At 47.7% G+C, this 18,315-nt stretch overlaps 1 protein-coding gene and 1 long non-coding RNA gene across 8 annotated transcripts in view; one reads left to right on the top strand and one right to left on the bottom strand.

Annotated features, from left to right (window-relative positions):
* Positions 1-2,229: 2,229 nt before the first annotated feature.
* Positions 2,230-10,792, bottom strand: LOC119709714. The gene is made up of 3 exons (XR_005259412.1): positions 10,089-10,792; positions 8,060-8,208; positions 2,230-7,498 (listed from the first exon to the last, which is right to left on the bottom strand). It is a non-coding gene; the product is annotated as an uncharacterized LOC119709714 (long non-coding RNA).
* The window catches only part of CUX1 (cut like homeobox 1), a 268,969-nt gene continuing 260,673 nt past the window's right edge, over positions 10,020-18,315 (top strand). For all 7 annotated transcript variants that reach the window (XM_038157828.1, XM_038157826.1, XM_038157829.1 and 4 more), the window contains exon 1: positions 10,020-10,172. In XM_038157828.1, coding sequence (XP_038013756.1) covers positions 10,110-10,172 — 63 coding nt within the window. In that variant the 5' untranslated portion in view covers positions 10,020-10,109. The remainder of the gene's footprint in view (positions 10,173-18,315) is intronic.

Genomic DNA, 18,315 nt, shown 5'->3' with positions numbered 1-18,315 from the left:
CATTTTTGGGCTCTTATCAGTTTGTATCAATTTAAGCCTTTTTTAAATATGTAATTTCTTTGACTTATTTTTTTTCCCTCTAGGAACTGAAAATTATTCTGCTTTGAGGTCTGGAACCTGCCATACAATAAACACTACTTAATTGGGACATGCTTAATAGGGATGGCCACTTTAATGGGACATCTCCTAGGGAACCTATTTATGTTAATGAGACTGAATGACAATGACTGTTTCTTAAGTGGGGCAACAAAAAGGAAAAAACTCCACTTAACAGGGATGCATTCAGCTGTTACTAGTTTGTTAAGTGTTTAACCAGGTGTTAAATAGGTCTAAAATTCTGAGCTTCCATCTTTTAATTCAAAACTGGAAAATTAAAACATTTGCATCGTGATGAAATGTAGTGTTATGATCTGTAAAAAGTGGCATTTAGTGTGAAGTAAGGGCCAGACTTCCAGAATAGAAGTTCTCATCTCCAAAGAGAGTTCCTCTCTCCAAGCATGGAGCTACCTGTGAATTGGATTTGCTCAGAGTCATGGCAAAGGGTAGCAGTGAACCCCATTTTTTCTATTTATGGATCCTATATTTTACCCTCTCACCCCGAAATCTTTCCATGCTGTAATTTGAATAAAAAGATTGGAGGAAAAAAAAAATAGAAAGGCTTCTTAATTCTCAGTGACCCTTAGGTCCCTAAGATGATCTCTGAAGACTTCCAGGAACCTCCAAAAGCCTGCAAACCACCTTGAAGGTTATTCTCTCCCTGTAGCTCTTTTGTGCTCTGCTGTTTCCTCTGTAAATATGTATCCATGTCTGAGGGGGGGAACAAGAGACCATGTCAAGAAGTTGTCTGAAAAAGAAAAATCCCATCTTAGGCGACAGCTATATGAATTTGGGGACTCTCCCAGGCAAACCAAGACATCTGATTATGCCATTGTATCCTGTTTGGCAAAGGAGAGAGTGAAGGGAAGTGATAGACATGAGGGGCAGATGGAGTTTGCCTAATGTGTCTGTTCTTTTCTTCGCTGCCTTTTCAATTTAAGAATGTAGCAAAATAGCAGCTGCTCATAATTTCATGAATCAAGAAGTATGTAAATTTCAGCTACAAAATTTGTTGCATAGTTAGACACACACACACACACACACAAAGAAGGGGGAAAAAAAGGAAAAAGATCTTGCTTGCATCTACAACTTTCTTAATCTGGCATGCAAATTTAGCTTTCAGGCCTGGTTTATCTCTCATTTAGGAGCGAATGCGAGTGGCTCCATCAATTTCGCTGCTGTCGTGTAGGATAATGCCATGGGATCGTGGCAAGCCTGGCATGAAAAGCTCCTTTCATGCCCCTGAGCTACCATGGGGGAATTTGTGCCCTACCTGGGCTGCAGGTGGAGGGAAGGAGGGAAGGGTTGTGGTGGGGGTGTTTCCCTGAGCAGGGGTTCTGAGCAGCTACCTGAGGATGCTGACAAGCACTGCAGACCGAGATGGAAATCACTCTCCTCGTGTTTCAGTCCCTAACAGCCCCCAAATTAAAAGATGGAAAAAGTGACTGGAAATGTATCATCCACATGGATAAAGCAGTGCTCAGGAGGGGCTGGGACCGGGGCCTCCACACACCATACAGCTGGTTCTAGTTTTCAGACAAGATTTACTAAACACATGTAAACCGTGCGTATCTGTTTGAATACTTTTTGTGCAAATAACTTCCTCTGTGGTCAAGCTGTTCCTCTCAGATCCAGGCTACAGATTTGTGCTTTATACTCACCACTTTTTTACCCTTGGATTTCCACCAGTATCAGTTCACACTCAGAGTAGGAAACTGTGAAGGAGGGAGCTGAGCTTGGCAGCAAGAGTCAGGAGAATTTACAGTGCAAAACACTGAGCAAAACTCATGGTAAAGGGCAGGAATCATCCCTGGCTTTGCTCCATCCGAGCCAGTGGGGCAGACCCTGAGCAGCTGTAAACAGCCACACGACTGCACGTTCCACAGGAGCTGCAAGCATTTATATCACTTGGCCCAACAGCCTCTTGCAGAGATGCAACATTTCACCAGCTCTGGTGGGGGTCCTCCTGATTTATACCCCCCGAGCGAGCAAGCAGAGCCAGGGTCTTTCTTCACCAATTAGAAGTGCCCCACAATTATATCTGCCAAGTGTCATGAGCTCCAACTCTAAACACAAAGCAACAGCTGAAACTGGATATGAAGAAGCAGGAAGGCACAGTTTTATGATAGATGTTTTATTGGAATCATATAAAAAAAGAAAAGCATTTCACATATTTCATGGAGGTATTTTATGTGCAAATTTAATATGAATCCTCTTCTTGTTAAACTCTTACGTGATCTATGTTCTTCAGTATATAAAACACACTATAGGACAACTATGAACAAGTTTATTAAAACAACTTGGGCTCCTGTTGACATCACCAACCACACAAGTGCTTGCTCAGATCTTATCAGTCTCTCCTAATATTTCAGGTTACCTACTTGCTCGTTTTCCCTATATATCTTTCATTGTTACAAGAATTCAACTCCTGGGCAGATCTCACAGATAAATCTGCTTGTCTGTTTGGGGAATATGGCTCTAGTTCTAATTTTGCAGACTTCGTTCAGGCAATACTCCCTCTGACTGCAGGGATTTTTGCCTGAGTAATCCTTTCAGAATTGGACTCTCTGTGATTTTCATTTACTTAACAAGTTGGCATTACATCTGTAAAATATTAGCTCTGTAATGTGAAATATCAAATTAGATTTATGCATTAATCTAATCTATATATGAAGCTTGATAGTCAGTTCTGTTACCCTGCATTATTGCAATTCCAGGCATTCTGTGTCATTTCACATTTATTCTGATGATGCAAGAGAACCAAGGAGTGAGACTGATAGATCAAATTTGGTAGCCCATGCATGTCTGAAACTTTGAACAGAATTTAAAATCAATTTCCACTTTCAGATAAACCATGTAAATGTTTTCCTATCAATCACAAATAAAGAAGAGCACACACAAAATGCTAATCTGAAATAATCAACAGAGTAACAAGCTATCAACCAGGAAAAAGCAGGTCAAAATACATAGCCAAACTGCAAAGTGTTCTCTGACAGTCCCTGAAAAGGACAAATAAGCAATTGTTTCTTTTCTCTGTTACAGTTGCAGTCTGAAAAGTAAAAAATTACTCCTTCATACATGCTCATAAACTGCATTTATAAACACTTCACACAACTAAATTACATTTGTTTCCTCCAGGTTGGCTGCCCTTGAACATTTTTCTCCTTCTTGCAGTTTTTGCTTTTTTATATAATCCCTTCATGAAAGCAGGTCTTATGCCCATGGCCCTGCTTCAGCAGCCAGCCCCACACAGCAGCCACTTAAGAACACATTAAATTAAAGTTTTGTGTGTGCTTTGGTACCTTTAAAAACTGGATTCTTGGAGACAACCCACCAATACGTTATTCTTACATCTTAAAGCCATTTACTTCTCTTTATGAATGCTTCCAATTTGTTTTACTCTCGTTGGGCTGAATCCAGCTTGTTATTTACAGAAAGAACACAACAAGATTAATAGGATGTAGTCTGCACTAGCCTATACCCCTGGAAATTCACACTGATCCCATCAATTCTGTATAATTTCTTTGGATTCATAGCAGGTTAAAGCCCCAATCCAGGATAATGCCAAGCAGATGCAGACAAGGTCCTCCACATAAATGTGGAGAATCATGGCCAGAATAAAACTGGATCTCTTTATTCCAAAGAAGAAGGTAATGTTTAGATACAAAATATTACATGGATTTTTTTCCCCCTGTCCCCTGTTTGGTAATCTGTCACCATCTGGATGCCAAATAGGAAATGATGCAACACCAGGGGGAAAAAAACCCAATTTGTTTCATATATGTTACTAAAGAAGGAATGGATTGATGTGCTCCCCCAAGCACTTTGGCTCACTCATGTGTCACAACAGGCACAGGTATGATCTCTTCAAACAAGAGGTTCTCCACTCTGAAATGTTTCCTGTGGGACACAACATCAGTTTTGCCAGCGTGTGGCAGCTGCAGTGAACTCAGGGCTTCCTCTAAGGGAGTCTATTTTCTCCCTTTGTGCATTAATTCAGAATTGCTGTTTCTCCTTCCCCAGCATTCGCATGCAAACACAGTTGTGTTTGCAGAAAATCACAGTTGTGCTAAGTCAGTCACAGTGTTCACATTTCTAAGAAAAGATGTGCTTCCCCAAATGAAACCTCACCCTCATGATTGGAGGACAAACCACCTCAGACACCCAAAACACCACAGATCACAATTCAGGTGTCCATGGGGGACCCACCAAGGGACATGAGCATTGCAGGGGGACAATGGGAGCAGAAAGCCCAGCTGGAGGAGAGGAGCAGAGGGATGTTCCCTTCTTCCGTCCCACGTGAAGTGTTTGTGTTTGGAAAGTGAAAGAAAAACCTTTCTTCTCTTTCCTTTGCCAGGGCAGCTCAGCTCTGCACTCACCCACTTCTGTGGAAGGAAAGGAAAGGGGAACTGGAGGTGAGGGAGCAGCTCTGAGCTGCTTTATTTGTACTTTTCCTCCTCCTCCTTTGCCCTGCAACCCTTGAGGTGCCCCACAACCACCACGAGATTTTGATCTCCCAGTGCCCACTGGTGCTGTACAGAATGGAGAAACTGAGGGAGGATCCAGGGAGTCCCTTCATGCCACAAAAGAGCCCTGTGCCAGCAGCCAGCCACAGCTGCTGTCCCCAGCCACAGCCACTAAACCAGCTCTCCTGCCACTGGCAGAGTGGCACAAACAAACAGAATAAGCCCAGGTGAGATTCAGAACACAAAAAGGCATTTAAACCAATAATGCAGGCTTCAGATCCTTATTCAAAAGTAAAATGTGGAATATTTGAGCTGAAGATTCAGCGGAAACTGGGAGAAATACTTGGCTGGGACAGTTAGTGGAGGAAAAGCATGGCCAAAATGGACCTGAGCAGGGAGGGAGAGGGGAGCAGCAAGAACCTGAAGTGAGGAAGTGGCTGCATGAAGTGGGTGAGCGTTCATGATAGGAATAGCAAAAGTTAAATACCACCAAAAAAAAGGATGTGCAAAACCCAACCCCCAAACCTCTAAGAGAAACCAGTAAAAGGTAAAAAACATGAAAGTTTTCAAGTGAGAAAAGGTGAGAATTTTTCCTGGGAAAATAACCTACTAACTTGTCTGCTGATCCCTTTAGAGGGCAGAAAAGATAAATTCCCAAATCAAGACCAGCCTAAGTCAGAGAGAAGAGTGCTGCATGGAGCACGAGGCCAGAAAAGGACTCAATTTGCCTCCCATCCAACAAAATCCTGGCTCTGGTACCATCCTGTGCATGAGATAGAGGATGAGAAGTCAAGGACAGTTCTGACAAATTACAACTGGGGTGAACCATACCCTGAGAGAAATCAGTATCAAATTTATTCACTCCAGCTCCAGGGAATGCATAACCCAATAGATCCTTTCCTCCTCTAATTCTTTTTGCTGTTCCAGATGTTGGCCAAAACACAACCATGCATCTGGATGGAACATTTGGTGACAAAAGCAGCTGTTTGAGGGAAATGTTGTGGGAGCTCTTTTGGGGTCTTCAGAAACTCCTGCTGCACATGCAGAGACACCCCTGCAGTGCCATCCCCTGTTTGTGTTGGTGTGGGTTAATCCACAAATCCTCAAGGAAGGTCTGTTGTGGGTTATGCTGGTTCCTCATAAATGTCTCCAGAGTTAACCAGCAAGTAACCACACCGCGCAAATTTACTTTGCTTTTAATTGTGGCTGCATTCCCTGCCCTCTGTGAGAATTGCTTTCCTCTCTTCCACCTGCCAGAGTCTATCTGTGGCTGTGCAGTGCTCACGGGCTAACAGAAATCACAGGGTTTTGTGCTTGGATCATGTGTGCTGCCATCTATGTGATTTCTGCTAAAACTTTCCCAATTTACCAAAGAATGTGGAAATTGCCATGCTGGTTCAGAAAACAAAGGTCCATCCAGCTGAGTGACCACAGCTGGACACCCAGGTAATCATGTGCAGGCATGGGGGACACGTCTCCCTGCTATTTTCCCTATTTCCATCCATTTTCTGCTCAGGGGCTTTCCTGAGCTTCTACATGTCACAGTGTCCACATCACTGGCCAAACCCTCAGGCAATTTATGTGCTGCAAAACCTCTGGCTACTACCAGGGATATAAATCAAGCAGAATTAGAGTCATTGACAATAATTGGGAAAAAAAAATCTGTGATTTGGAAGACATATATGAGTTTTGATCTTAATTTGGACGAAATCTCCCAGGAACAAAAATTATCTGTTTGGCTGTCTCTGTTCCCTGCCATCCCTGTGGAATCTCGCTGTGCAATGGCACAGAGCAGTAAAGGATATCCCAAATCCAGTTTAAGGTGAACAGAAGGGCACTCCCACAGAGGAGAGGGCTGGGATTTTGGAATGAGGAGCTCCTTTCCAGCAGGCACAGGCAGCCAAGGACAAGAATCAGCTGAAGAAAATGAAAAGATGAGAGCCATGAAGTGAGGAAGGAAGGGGCTGGACAAGGAGCAGACAGGGTACAGAGAAGGCTCTGGAGGAATTCTTTTAGGGGCACTGATAGAAATTTGGGAGTCAGTTTACATGAAAATGAGAAGAAAAAACCGTAAGGATCCTTGGAGAAGAGACCCAAAAGTTACAGGTGCTGAGAGAAGCAGCACCTCATCTTTCAGTGACCTGGCCAAGAAAGGCAAAGAGAAGTTCATCAAGGCAAAGAGAAGCCCAGGCAGTGATCAATACTGGACTCATTGTGCAAAATATCCTCAGGAATGCAGACTGATGGCCAGGGGAGCAGCCGTGCTGAGGAACTGTTCCCAACAGTTTGGGACCTTTGGAATAAAGATTCATTTTCCTCAGTATTCCAGATGATAACAGTAAGAATCACAAGAATAATTTTCTGTGATAGTCCAAAGTGCAAATATGTTCATTAAAGAGCTGTATCAGTGAGATCTTATGACATTAATAGGTAACAAATTTTAATGTGATTTTCACCCAACTCCTAAAAAGAAATCTGTACAACATACTTACAAATATTTTGGATGTATCAAGCATTACTAGTTGCTGCCACCATTTGAGATTTAAACTTCAAATCCACTGTTTCCTTTTTCAGTGCTCTATTAGTGCCCATTGAAAGAAGTTAGCATTTACACAGATCAAATCTAACTTTAGAAAAACCTTCCTCAAACGAACAGATGAGAATGATTCCTCAAAACATAACAGCCCAAGAAAACTTTATTCTAACCATCTTCTTGCCAGGGTGCACCCAGTTTTCCAAGCTCCCTCTCCATTGTACACAGGTACATTTCAGCAGGAACACAAAGCACATTATCGCTTGGTCCAAGGAGCTCTGTAGCCTGCAGGATCTTTGCAGAATCCAGCCCGAAGAAATGCAGCACTTTGAGAAAACAGAGCTGTCAAGCGAGATTTCCTTGGGCTTGCTGCCACACAAAATGGCAAACGAGGGACTTGATCCTGCATGGAAGACAATAGGAATTATAGGTGCTCAGCGTTTGTCTTCCGGCAGAGCTAAGGTTTCTCAGTAATTCCCCAAATCAGCTGTACTGCTTTATACTTATTCAAAATTACACAGCTAAAAGCTTTGGTATGCAGCCACAGAGCTTTTATTTCAAATTGGCAATAATGTAACTTCTGCAAAAAAAAAAGACTACAATAATGTTAAAAATATCATAAAATGTTATTTATATCAGGATTCATTTGTTACCCCATATGACAATCATTCATATTTCTTGACAGATATAAACCTCCGCTTAACACATTAGTATCATAAATATTACCAGATATAACGCTGTAATTTAATACCTACCAAATGTATTTTAAAATATTACTCAATTTAAAACTTTGGATTTTAACCAGATGTGTTTCCAGAAAATGATTCAGGTCAGATGCTTTTTTCTTTTCCCTTTTCTGTGCGCGCGTTCAAAGCGGAGCGTTCCTATGTGATTTATTGTGCCATGACTGTGTGCCCCGAACCTAAAACAGCACCACGATACTTCATCCTTGAGGCTTACACACCTGCAGTCCAAACTAACAAGAGAAAACATCTACATGGCACGGCAGGAGCCTTTGAAATGTCTTTTTGCAGTTGCCTGGACACAGAACAGACTGGTAGAACAGGGAGGCAGCGGAGAAAGGGTGAAGACAGGAACTCCAGCCTCTTTCATCTAGAAAGGGGGGACCATGGAGAGATTAGAGAAAAGGATTTTGATTAGATCGCTGGAATGTGAAATGATGCTTCCCAGGATTAAAATCCTATTTTAGAGCTACCAAACCGGTTACGGCGTTAGTCAGAATTCGGAGGCTCGCGCAGCTCCATCCCGGGCTGTCACTCCGAGCACCCCACACCCTCTCCCCAGAGCAGGGGGTACCCCAGCCAGGCACCCCAATCCTCTCCAGCATCATCCCAGCATGGAGCTGCCCTCCCTCAAAGCATGACACTTCTGGGGGAGAAGAAGTTTCCTTCTCCAAGGGCATCCCTGGGTCCAGCCCCACGGCAACCGCGTGGAGCCTCTTGGATTTCGGTCTCATTGGGCCCCTAGTTCAGATCACCATGTAGAGGTCTGACATTTTCATAACCGAATACCATTAGTTTTATTCCCAGCACAGCCAACCAACAATCTGAAGGGCTGCAGTCGTCGGGGTGATCATTACGTGGAACCCATTAACATAAAACCCGCCATCGCAATTAGTATCTTTGTAAGCAGCAGCCTCAGCAAAAAGTGGAAATGGAGGCTGAAATGATGGTGCTCTTCCAAAGGAGGCCGGCAGCAGATTGGGAAATAATCTGTGGCAATTGCTCTGCCGCTGTCTCTGCCGTCTCTGCCGTAACTTCTCCAAAGACAGGCAGAGCCATTTCCAAGCAGTCAGCCCACGGACTTGAGCAAGCACTAAATTCACTCCGTGATCAAATACAATTTGAGAAAAAATCTACAATCGCTCACTTGGGGGGAAAAAGATGTTTTCCTTTTACAGATGAAGTGCAAAACAGCGAAAGTAGCTGTATTTGGAAAAATACCGTGCAGTTTATTGATTCCAGAGGGGACAGGTACAGACCGTGGGTTTGCCCGTTTCCCAGTAAAAACAGGGAATGATTTTGAGGGGTGAAAAGTATCTGCAGGCTGGTTTGTTTTGTTAGTAGATGAGCCTGCTAAAATATTCTGTGCTTTTCAGGAAGAGAACGAGGAAAATGTTCGTATTTATAGCAACATTATTGTTTAGAACAAAATAAGTTATTCCATCCATTTAATCTCCGTTTCTATGGCTATCCTGCGCGGGGCCGGGATCTGATTTTCCAGCCTCCGTGCGATCCGTCTCCCCTCGGCAGCGGCCGGCGGCACCGGCCCTGGCAGGGAGCGCCTGTCCGCGCTGAAGAAATCCCGTTCCAGGCGCTGCCGGACCGCCCCGGACACCGGGAACCCGCTGCCCTCGACGCACTTTTTCATTGTTGTTTCCCCTAAACTCTGTGCACTCGGCTAATTTTAGCCGCGCGGCTCCCCGAGCGGGCTGCCCCCCGCCGCCGCTCCGGGCACCGTTCGCCGGGCGATGCGCTGCCATCAACCCGCGCCCCTCCCGCACCGCTGTCCCCGCACCGCCCCGCATCCCCCCGGCCCGGCATCCCCCCGCCGCTCCGCGCTCCGCTGTCCCCGCGCTCCCCCGCCCCGCGCGGCTGTCCCCGCATCCCCTCGCTCGGCGCGGCCGCGCTCCGCGCGCTGTCCCCGCGCCGCCGCGCGCTGTCCCCGCGCGTCCCGCGTCCCCTCCCCGCGCTGTCCCCGCGGCCTGGGGGGGGGGGGGTGCGGGGTCCCCGTGAGCGCGCGGGCGCGGCGCCCCTTCCCACCCCCCCCCGCGAGCGCGCGGGCTGAGTCCGTGTTCCGGGCGGGCTCCAGGCCGGGATTTGGGCGCTCCCTGCCCGCCTCCCTCCCCCTTGCCCCCCCGCCCCTCCTCCCCCCTCCCGCCGGCTCCCTCCCTCTCTCCCTCCCTCCCTCCCTCCCTCCCCCTCCCTCCCGGCTCCTGAACTCCAGCCCCTCTCTCTCTATCAGCCGCTCACTCTGTCTCAATATGTCTCAAGATGGCGGCCAATGTGGGATCGATGTTTCAATATTGGAAGCGCTTTGATTTACAGCAGCTGCAGGTCAGGCTCCCCCGCTCGCCGCACCGGCCGGGCCGCGCCGCCGGACCCCCCCCTCCCTCCCTTCTCCGCCTTCCCTCGGGCCCGGCCTCCCCCTCCTCCTCCCGCTGCCGGCCCGCGCCGCCTAAAGGGAACCCCCCGCTCCGCCCGGCCGCGGCGCTCCGCTCCCTCCGCCCCCCCCGCCATCGATCACCGGCCCCATCGGAAATTGATCCTCTTTGTTCAATTCATCGATCAGCCCAAGATGGCGCCGGAGCCGCCGCTGCCGGGGCTGCCGCCGCTTCGCCCGCTCCGTCCCGGGCTGCTCTTTCCCCGCTCCGCGCTCCCCCCCGGCGGCGGGGCCGTGCGGGGCGGCGGGCGCGGCGGGACTCCCGGCGGCCGCCGCTCATCCCCCGCCCGCCTCCTCCCTCTCCCTCCCCGCCGCCTGCCCCCTTCTCGCCGCCGCGTCCCCGCCGCTTTTCCTCCGCCGGGAGCCGGGGAAAGTTTACCGAGTGCTGGGACTTTGTGTGGGGGCGCCGGGCGGGCTGGCGGTGCAGGCGCGGAGCGGCGGGGGCTGGGGGCGCTGTGGTGCCGGCCGGGCGGGCGGGCGCTCCCCGCCGCCGCCGCGGGGTGCCGGCCCTCGCTCCGCTCTGCTCCGCTCCGCTCCGCCGGGCGCGGGGCTCCGGCCGCCGCCCTGCGACCGCCGCGGGCGCCGCGCCGGGCCGCGAGGGGAGGGGACGCGGGGGCGCCGGCCGGCAGGGAGGGAGCGAGCGGCGGAGGGTCCCGCGGGGTGGGAAGGGGCGAGCGCCCGGTGCGCGGAGAGGGGGGCTCGGGAGGGCAGCGGCAGCGCCGGGCGCGGGGAGGGGCGCGGGGGGCGTCCCGGCCGGCGGGGGCATCGCGGCGCATCTCCCCGCGGCGGCGGGAGGGCACGTTACATAATTCACGGGCTCTCCAGCCTCTCCTGCTGTCCAGGATCTGACAGATGAGCGGAATATTGATGCTTTACTGTGCTGGCTCGGGAGAGCCCAGAAGTGGCGTTTCCTGCGAGGGAAAGTCCTCGCAGAGCGGCCTCCCTCCCCCTGCCCCGGGGGAGCGTCCCCGGGGGAATCGCGGCCCCGCGGTTTAATTGAGTTGCCGGGCTACAGATAAGGCCGGGGCGGGCCGGGGGGGTTGTCAGACGCTGTATCGGTGCTGCTCCCGCCGTGAATGGGATTGCAACACGCGTGTCTCCCAGTTGATTGGCGCAGGAAGGCGCTGCCCTGCCTCTCCAAACCCGCCGCTGCCTCCCGTTTAAATAAATTGGCTCGAAAGCCGGCGGCTGCCCACCCTGGCCCCCGCGGAGGCGGCGTTGGAGCCGGCCGGAGGCTGCGGCAGGCGGAGGGATGGTGCGCTGATGCTGGGCAGAGCCGCATTCCCGCTGGAGGTGAGGGGATGCTCGCAGGGGGCCGGCAGCGGGACCCGGGTCCTGCCGCCCTCCCTTCCCCTCGGCCGGGCGTGCGGGAGCGATATAATATATATTTATATATATAATATTCAAAACTCCCACCCCAGCAGCCCCCGAAAGGGGAAGTGCTGCGTGGGATCTGTGCTGGGAGGCCGGTCCCTTCCGACTTTCAGGTGCATTAGGAGGTGGGGTAAAGTAGCGTTTTGTTTCAGGTTTCTCTGTCGTCTTCCACCCCCTTTCGCGTTTTCTTGTTTCTTTTAAAGGTTTTGGATTAAGGTAGACTTGGCTGAACTTTGCTAACTTGAAAGGGTTCTTAATAGTGACCCGGAATACCTACAGGAATACAGAAAATGAGATCCAGATGTAGAATTGTATAAAATAAAATGGATTAGATTAAGATGTAGTTAAACAAGGTCTGACATCTCTAATTGTGGACTTTTGCTTTTGCCTCTGTGTACGTGTGGTTGTACTTGCTTAGCATAGGAAAATAAACGCTCCGAACGTCGCTGCCGTGGCGTTACATTTAACGGTGAACAAATCTAAATATTGCCTATAAAAATAAAGCCTTCAGAAATGCTTATTGATTAAAACATATTATGCTAAAGTATCTATCATGTAAATTAAATTCTAAAATGTAATGAACACAGCCAAATGGCATTTTGATAGATTGTTCTATTCTGTTTTTAGTAAAAAATAGCTCACTTTTATCATAATTTAATTTCTGTGCATACTGTAAAACCTGTTGTGGAGTATCACTGTACAAACCTTAATCTCGTTTTTGCAGACTAAATGTGACAGTCTGACTTGAACAGCTTGTAGCTTCTCCTTTGAAGCATTCTGGTAGCGCCAGCTTAGAGTTGTTTGAACAATATTCATTACCTGCTTTTGAGGACTGGTGATTATTTATCTGCGCTGCGGATTGAGGCTGTTCACCTGTTGGCAGGTTCACCAGGCAGGCTGTGAGCAGCACAGAGTTTGTTAACTTTGCATGCACTCTGTCTGCAGAGAGCCCTGCAGTGACCGGGGAGGGAGAGAATACCTTCCTCCTTATGCAGAATAGTTAATTTGTTTCAAATTAGCTTTTTTATTTTTTTTTACCCACCCATCTGCACCAAGAGGTAGCGTAATATTTACTCCCACTTGCAGATGAAGCAATGTGCTATAAAAACTATCATTCCCAGGGATGGAGTTCAGTCCCACAGAACTGTCCATGCCTCCCTCCGTCCCCGTCCTTCGCTTGCACTGACGTATTTCGAGCGTGGAATTGTAGAAAATAAAAATACTTCCGTGTACGCTCTGTTCCAGCGCACAAGCCTGGAGGATTTATGCATAACACAATTCCACCTGAGCCCTGCAGAACTCCAGCTCGTGGAGCTCCGGGTGTGAGGGCTATGAAGCTCTGTGTGCATGAGAAAGTTGTGAGGAGCTGGGACTGGGCAGTCCCGGATCGCTGGCAGCCAGCACCGTGTACCCGGCTGCTCCCAACTTCCTCTTCCACCTTCTGTCAGAAGGAGATGTTTAACTGTTGATGAGCTTTGACCTGCCTTGTAATATTAAGCAGCAGGTTTCTCCAGATTGTATCAATATTAATTAAAAACAGAGCCAGGAACACTTTAGGGTCTGACTTTTTAAATTATTTATTTCCTTTCGCTAAATAACCCCTTGTTTATAGGGAAAGATGTTTCAAGTGTTGGAGACAGGATTAAATAATTCAGAACTTGGATTAAAGAACAAAAAGGTCTGTTCACAAATGGAATATGAGATGCAAAAATGGCAGCTTCCTACAGGTATCAAACGGGGCTCTTCACTGGAGACTGTACCTGCGAGGCACAGGCACGCAGCTGAACATTAACCCTTTTCTGTAGGAAAGGCTGGCATGACTCCTAAAGAACCTGCAATAGGCATGGCATTGCTGCCTCGGTTTGCTGTGTGGTGTTAGATGGACCCATGTTTGATGGGGAGGGAGTTGCAGTGCTCAGGGAAAACAGCCCCTCGCAAACAGCGGGTGCTGTGGCAGTAAAGGCAGGTGAAGTCACTGGAGAAATGCTGCTGCCCTCCAGTTAAAGCTGCACGTCCCGTCTGGAAGCAGTTGTGTGATTGGAATCAGATCAGCAGCGTGAAGGTAACCTGCTGTTCCGTGGTCCTGGTTTGTTTGTAGTTTTTGGTGTCCCCATCACCTTCACTCTAAAAACAACCTTTTGCTGGAGAGCAGGAAAAGGAGCGTCGCTTTCCCGTGGGCACAGCGTGCAGCTCTCCTTGACAGCTTGCTTAATATTTCTGAAGATGGGTGTATATATCAATATCAGAGGAGGCAGCTGGTCTCTCTGACCAGCAGGAGTAAGTCTAGCTTGAGCCACAGCTCTGAGTTGGATCTGAGGACAAGTGAAAGAAGTTAATACCCTTTGAAAACTTAAACTATCTGTAGTTATTTTGACAAGAAACACAAGTTCTCAAAATGTCATTGTAGCTTTTTAGGACAGGCTCACATTCTGGTAAAAAGTACAGTTTCTTATTGCTTTTGAGCAGAATGGCAGAAGTCGTTACCATCAAGCTGGGGAGTGAAAATCTAAAGGCAAATCTTGGTAATGTGTTTGTTTTTTAAAATCTCATCCTGGTATTGCATCATATATGATTAAGGATAGACTATTAGTTCTGTGCACGCTGTGATTAATTGTTTAGGGTAAACCATTGATCTTATAAAATCTGTAACAAAATCTGGAAAAAGTAAGTTGTAATGAATAGCTTTTAAATACTGAAGTACTTCTGTTACTAAATCAGAAACAGGTGGAGTTGTTGGCATCGTTTATCTGGGTCTGATGGTACCAGAGCACAAGCTGATGTGTGAAGGAGTTTGTGTGCTTCATCAGAAGTGGAATTAGTGATCAGATCTGAGTGTTTAATTTGGGTATCTGTGCAGGTCATTGTAGAATTGTTTCTGTCCTAAAAGTAGTCGGTGGTTCTGTGTTTATAGTGGTAGCTGAATGTGCATGTGGAGAAAAGTCTCCAGCTGCTGTAGCCACATTTCTGCTCCCCTCAGCTGCTCAGAGAGGAGAGGTGGAAGCAGCTGGGTGTTCTGCAGGAAGGGAGGGATGGCAAAGCCAGGGCACTGCTGCCAAGATGCTCCGAGAGCAGTCACTGCTGCCCTGCAGCAGGAAAGCTTTGGCAGCTTGTGGCGGCCAGGGTGATGTCCCTGGACACTCACCACACGTGACATACCAGAAGAAAGGCCCTTGATGTACTTCTGGCACAAGAACTGGTCTTTCATAGGATTCCTTGAGTACTGTTCCTTGGGAATAAATCTCTGAGAGCTTTTTATCCCTTGTTCTATTCCTGCAATGAAATAATGCCCATCAGAAATGTGGCAGAGTCACTGCGTGCTTCGGTCACTCTGCTCCGGTGCCAAGTTTGTGGTTAATTGGATGATGTATTGAGAAGTGCAGTAGGGAGGATTTGGGATATGGTAATGGCTGGGAGTTTTCTGAAGAAAAATCACACTGGTTGGCTGTATGTAACAATACCAAATAAGTAATGGGTGAAACATTTTCTAGAGAAGAAATTACATGTGGTCTAAAATTCCAGTGAACAGTTATTCTTTATTTGCAAGCTGATTTGTAATGCAAAAAGTGGATGTAGAAAAATGCATAATCCGAGTTTCAGTTTGATCATACTGAGGCTGAGAATAAAGGCAGTTTATTTATTGGGTAGAGAACAGACCCATATGTGGATGATTGGCATTTTTTAAGGCACCAAGCCGGCAGTGTGCACTGGCTTGCAGCCTTTCTATGTAAGCAGGGTGAGAAGTTCCCATCTTGTGTATCCAGGTTTTTCCTGCACGTGTGCTTGGTTCTTTCCCATATCCTTTGTAGGAAGGCCTTGAAAATACAATGTTTTCTGTATTGGGAATATAGTAACAAGGTTCCACAATGCTGGAATGGGGGAGTGAGAAGAAAGATGTGAGGATGAGAGGGGGAAAGCTAAAATGGGATTGTTTGCAGAAGACAAGGAATGTTGGATGAAGAGACTTGTACAGGTGTGCTCACACATGGTGTTGAATGTACCAGGAAAGATGGGAGAAAGTTGGACCTCACAGTCAGAAATAGTGCCCTTAAACTAGTGAACATAAGATAAATCCTACTCATTTTGAGACATATGTTCTCAGCTTGTTTTTGTTGTCTCTGGTTTGACAAGGCAAATCAGTGATTTCTGCCTTTATTGGCAGTTACAATGAAGAAAATGCAGGCTATTGCACTGGTTGGATTGTGCAGAACGTGGAATGCAGACAGATTGTTGGATGTTAAGTTTTTATAAAAGATTAAACACAGTTGGGTGTCGGTTGTTGAATGTAACAAAGGTCTCCACTGCCGTCCAACAGTAATTTGGACTTCCAGGAATGCACTAGGCAGTGAGCACCACTGTACTCTGGTTGTGCTTCTGTTCTGTCTCTAGCAAGACACTGCAGTTCTTCCTGCACTGTTACTTGCACCTCCTGTGACTTAGCAGAGTTAAACATTTACCCTGAATAAAGATAATTTTTGGTATGAAGGTGTTAAAGCCGGGAGGTGCCCGACAGCTCCTGTGCGTGTGTCACAGCAGGCTGGGGTTTGCAGCTGGAGCCTTCTCACTAATGTCTTACAGCTTTTTTGCCTCCCTGGCAATTCACTTGCCCCCTTGCCTTGCAGTAATTCCATTCCTTGGTCGGCAGTTGGGGCAATAAGGAAGTTTCTGTGGGAGCTGGAGCTGTGCTGCCTTTCCTGGGGAGCAGGGAGGCAGCTGGGGTGCTGCTCATCCTCCTCCTCCTCCTGGACCCCAGTGATCTGCTCTGGGAAGACAGAGGTGAAGATTACTCATTTCTGAAAGGCTCAAAAGCAGATGCACAGAAGTATTTTAAGCTGCTGTGTTTGGATGCTTTGAATTCCCCCATATCTTTGTGTCTCTGGTTGTGAGCACTTTGAGGCACGTACGGATGTAGGCCATGGCTGTCTCGGAGGCTTTTCAGAGGAGTTCATACATCAGAGCTGAGCAGATCCTGTGGTTCTGCTCTTTTGTGTGGAAATGTACCTTAGTGAATGAGCAAGCCTGGAGACTGCAGCATCTGGAGTGCCAGCACAAGCTTTCTGTGAATGATAGGATGAAATGTGGCTAAATGGCTGCACAAATTCCATAGGAACGTGACCATTCCTCTTGCTGAATCCAGTGATTTTGTATGGATGAGCCCCGGTGTGCTCTGCACGTGGGAATTCAGGTGAGACCAGACTGTGGTCTGGTTCCTGGAAACATTTTATCACGTCCCTCAAGCTGTGGAGGTGGGATGGTCCAGTGCTGCTGCTCTATCACGTCACCGTGGGATTGCTTTTATGGGCTTGGGGAGGGTGTGTGCAGGAGCAGTTCTGACACATTGCAGAGGTCTTTCCTTGCTGAAGAAATGCTGGTTTTTGTCTGTGGCTCACGTGTGACTAGCTGGGGGCAGCAATGTTGGAGGGAAGTAAAAATTAAAACAAGTGGCGTGGGGGAAGTGACACAGCTTAAAGGAGTGGAGGGGTAGAGGGAAGTGGTGAAGCAAGGAAGGAGGTAAGGAGTGAGCATAAACCTAGGACTTGGAAATGAAACTTCTTGCAGTACAGTTGGGAGAAGAGAGCTTATTTTAGCCTTTATATAAATATTGGGCAGTGCACAGGGCACTGTGGTGGGTCTCCCAACAAATTCTTGGCTCTAGTGTTGCCATTAAATCCACCTGACCTGCACTTGCTCACCTTAGATCACCTGGGTTTGCCTCTGGGTTGTCCTTGTGGGAACACCCTGGGAAAATTTGCCCATGAGATGCTGAGGTGATGGTGTGACTTCAGAGTGCACTGGCAGTTTTTAGTGTTGCCCTGTGACAAACAAGGGTTTGTGTTTCCTGGTAGCTTTCTATCCACCTGCACGATAGTCTCAGGTATCATGAATAGGAGAAGCATTCTCATTGTTCTTACTGAAAAATAAAGGAGGGGGAAAAAAACCCAGGGAATTTCATAACTTTTGACTTTTTTCTTTTTTTCTTGTTTCTTTTTTTTTTTTTTTTTTAATGAAGACTCAGACTAGGCATATCTTAGATGGCAAAAGCTTGTATGTTTTGAGTGGAAATGCCCTGGCTTATTCCTGTAGAAACAAAACTGCAAAGCCAAAAGGGATTGTTGCAGATGATGAGATGCAGTGGAAATTTGATGGGTTAAATCTTGCTCCTTTTGCTCTCGGTATCTCTGGTAGGTGTTTGTGGTTTCATGGTGTTGCTGAACCAATATTCTAAAGAAAACAAAAGATTTCTCTTTCCAAGGCTGAGCTGAAGCTGGTGTGTATCAGCCCTTCAGAAATGTCTGTATGTGAACATCACTTTGGGCAGTGGTGCTGACACCCAGAGCCTGGAACTGCTTCAGATTCAGTGTGAGCACAGTCAGGAGGTGGCAGTGACTCTCAGATGAGCTGGGAGCTGCAGTCCCACTGCCAGGAGCTGCCCCATCCCCTGAACACATCCCTTGCCTGCACTGGTTTGCTTCTCCATCTGGGAAACACTGATAGTGCTCCCAGCCCCTCTTTGAGATACAAGATTGTGAGTTAGCAGTTACTGTAGGGTTTTGCTGCTACTTAATTCTGTCCTGTGGATAAACAAGGCTCAGTGGTTACATTTTCTGCACCTTTGCTCTCAACATTTTAAATGGCTCAGTCCTGATTAGTAGGTGCTTTTCAGGC

This window comes from Motacilla alba, chromosome 19 (genome assembly GCF_015832195.1).
Source record: "Motacilla alba alba isolate MOTALB_02 chromosome 19, Motacilla_alba_V1.0_pri, whole genome shotgun sequence".
Taxonomy (NCBI): domain Eukaryota; kingdom Metazoa; phylum Chordata; class Aves; order Passeriformes; family Motacillidae; genus Motacilla; species Motacilla alba.
The sequence above is the reverse complement of the archived record's forward strand: the minus strand, read 5'-3'. Positions and strand labels throughout refer to the sequence as shown.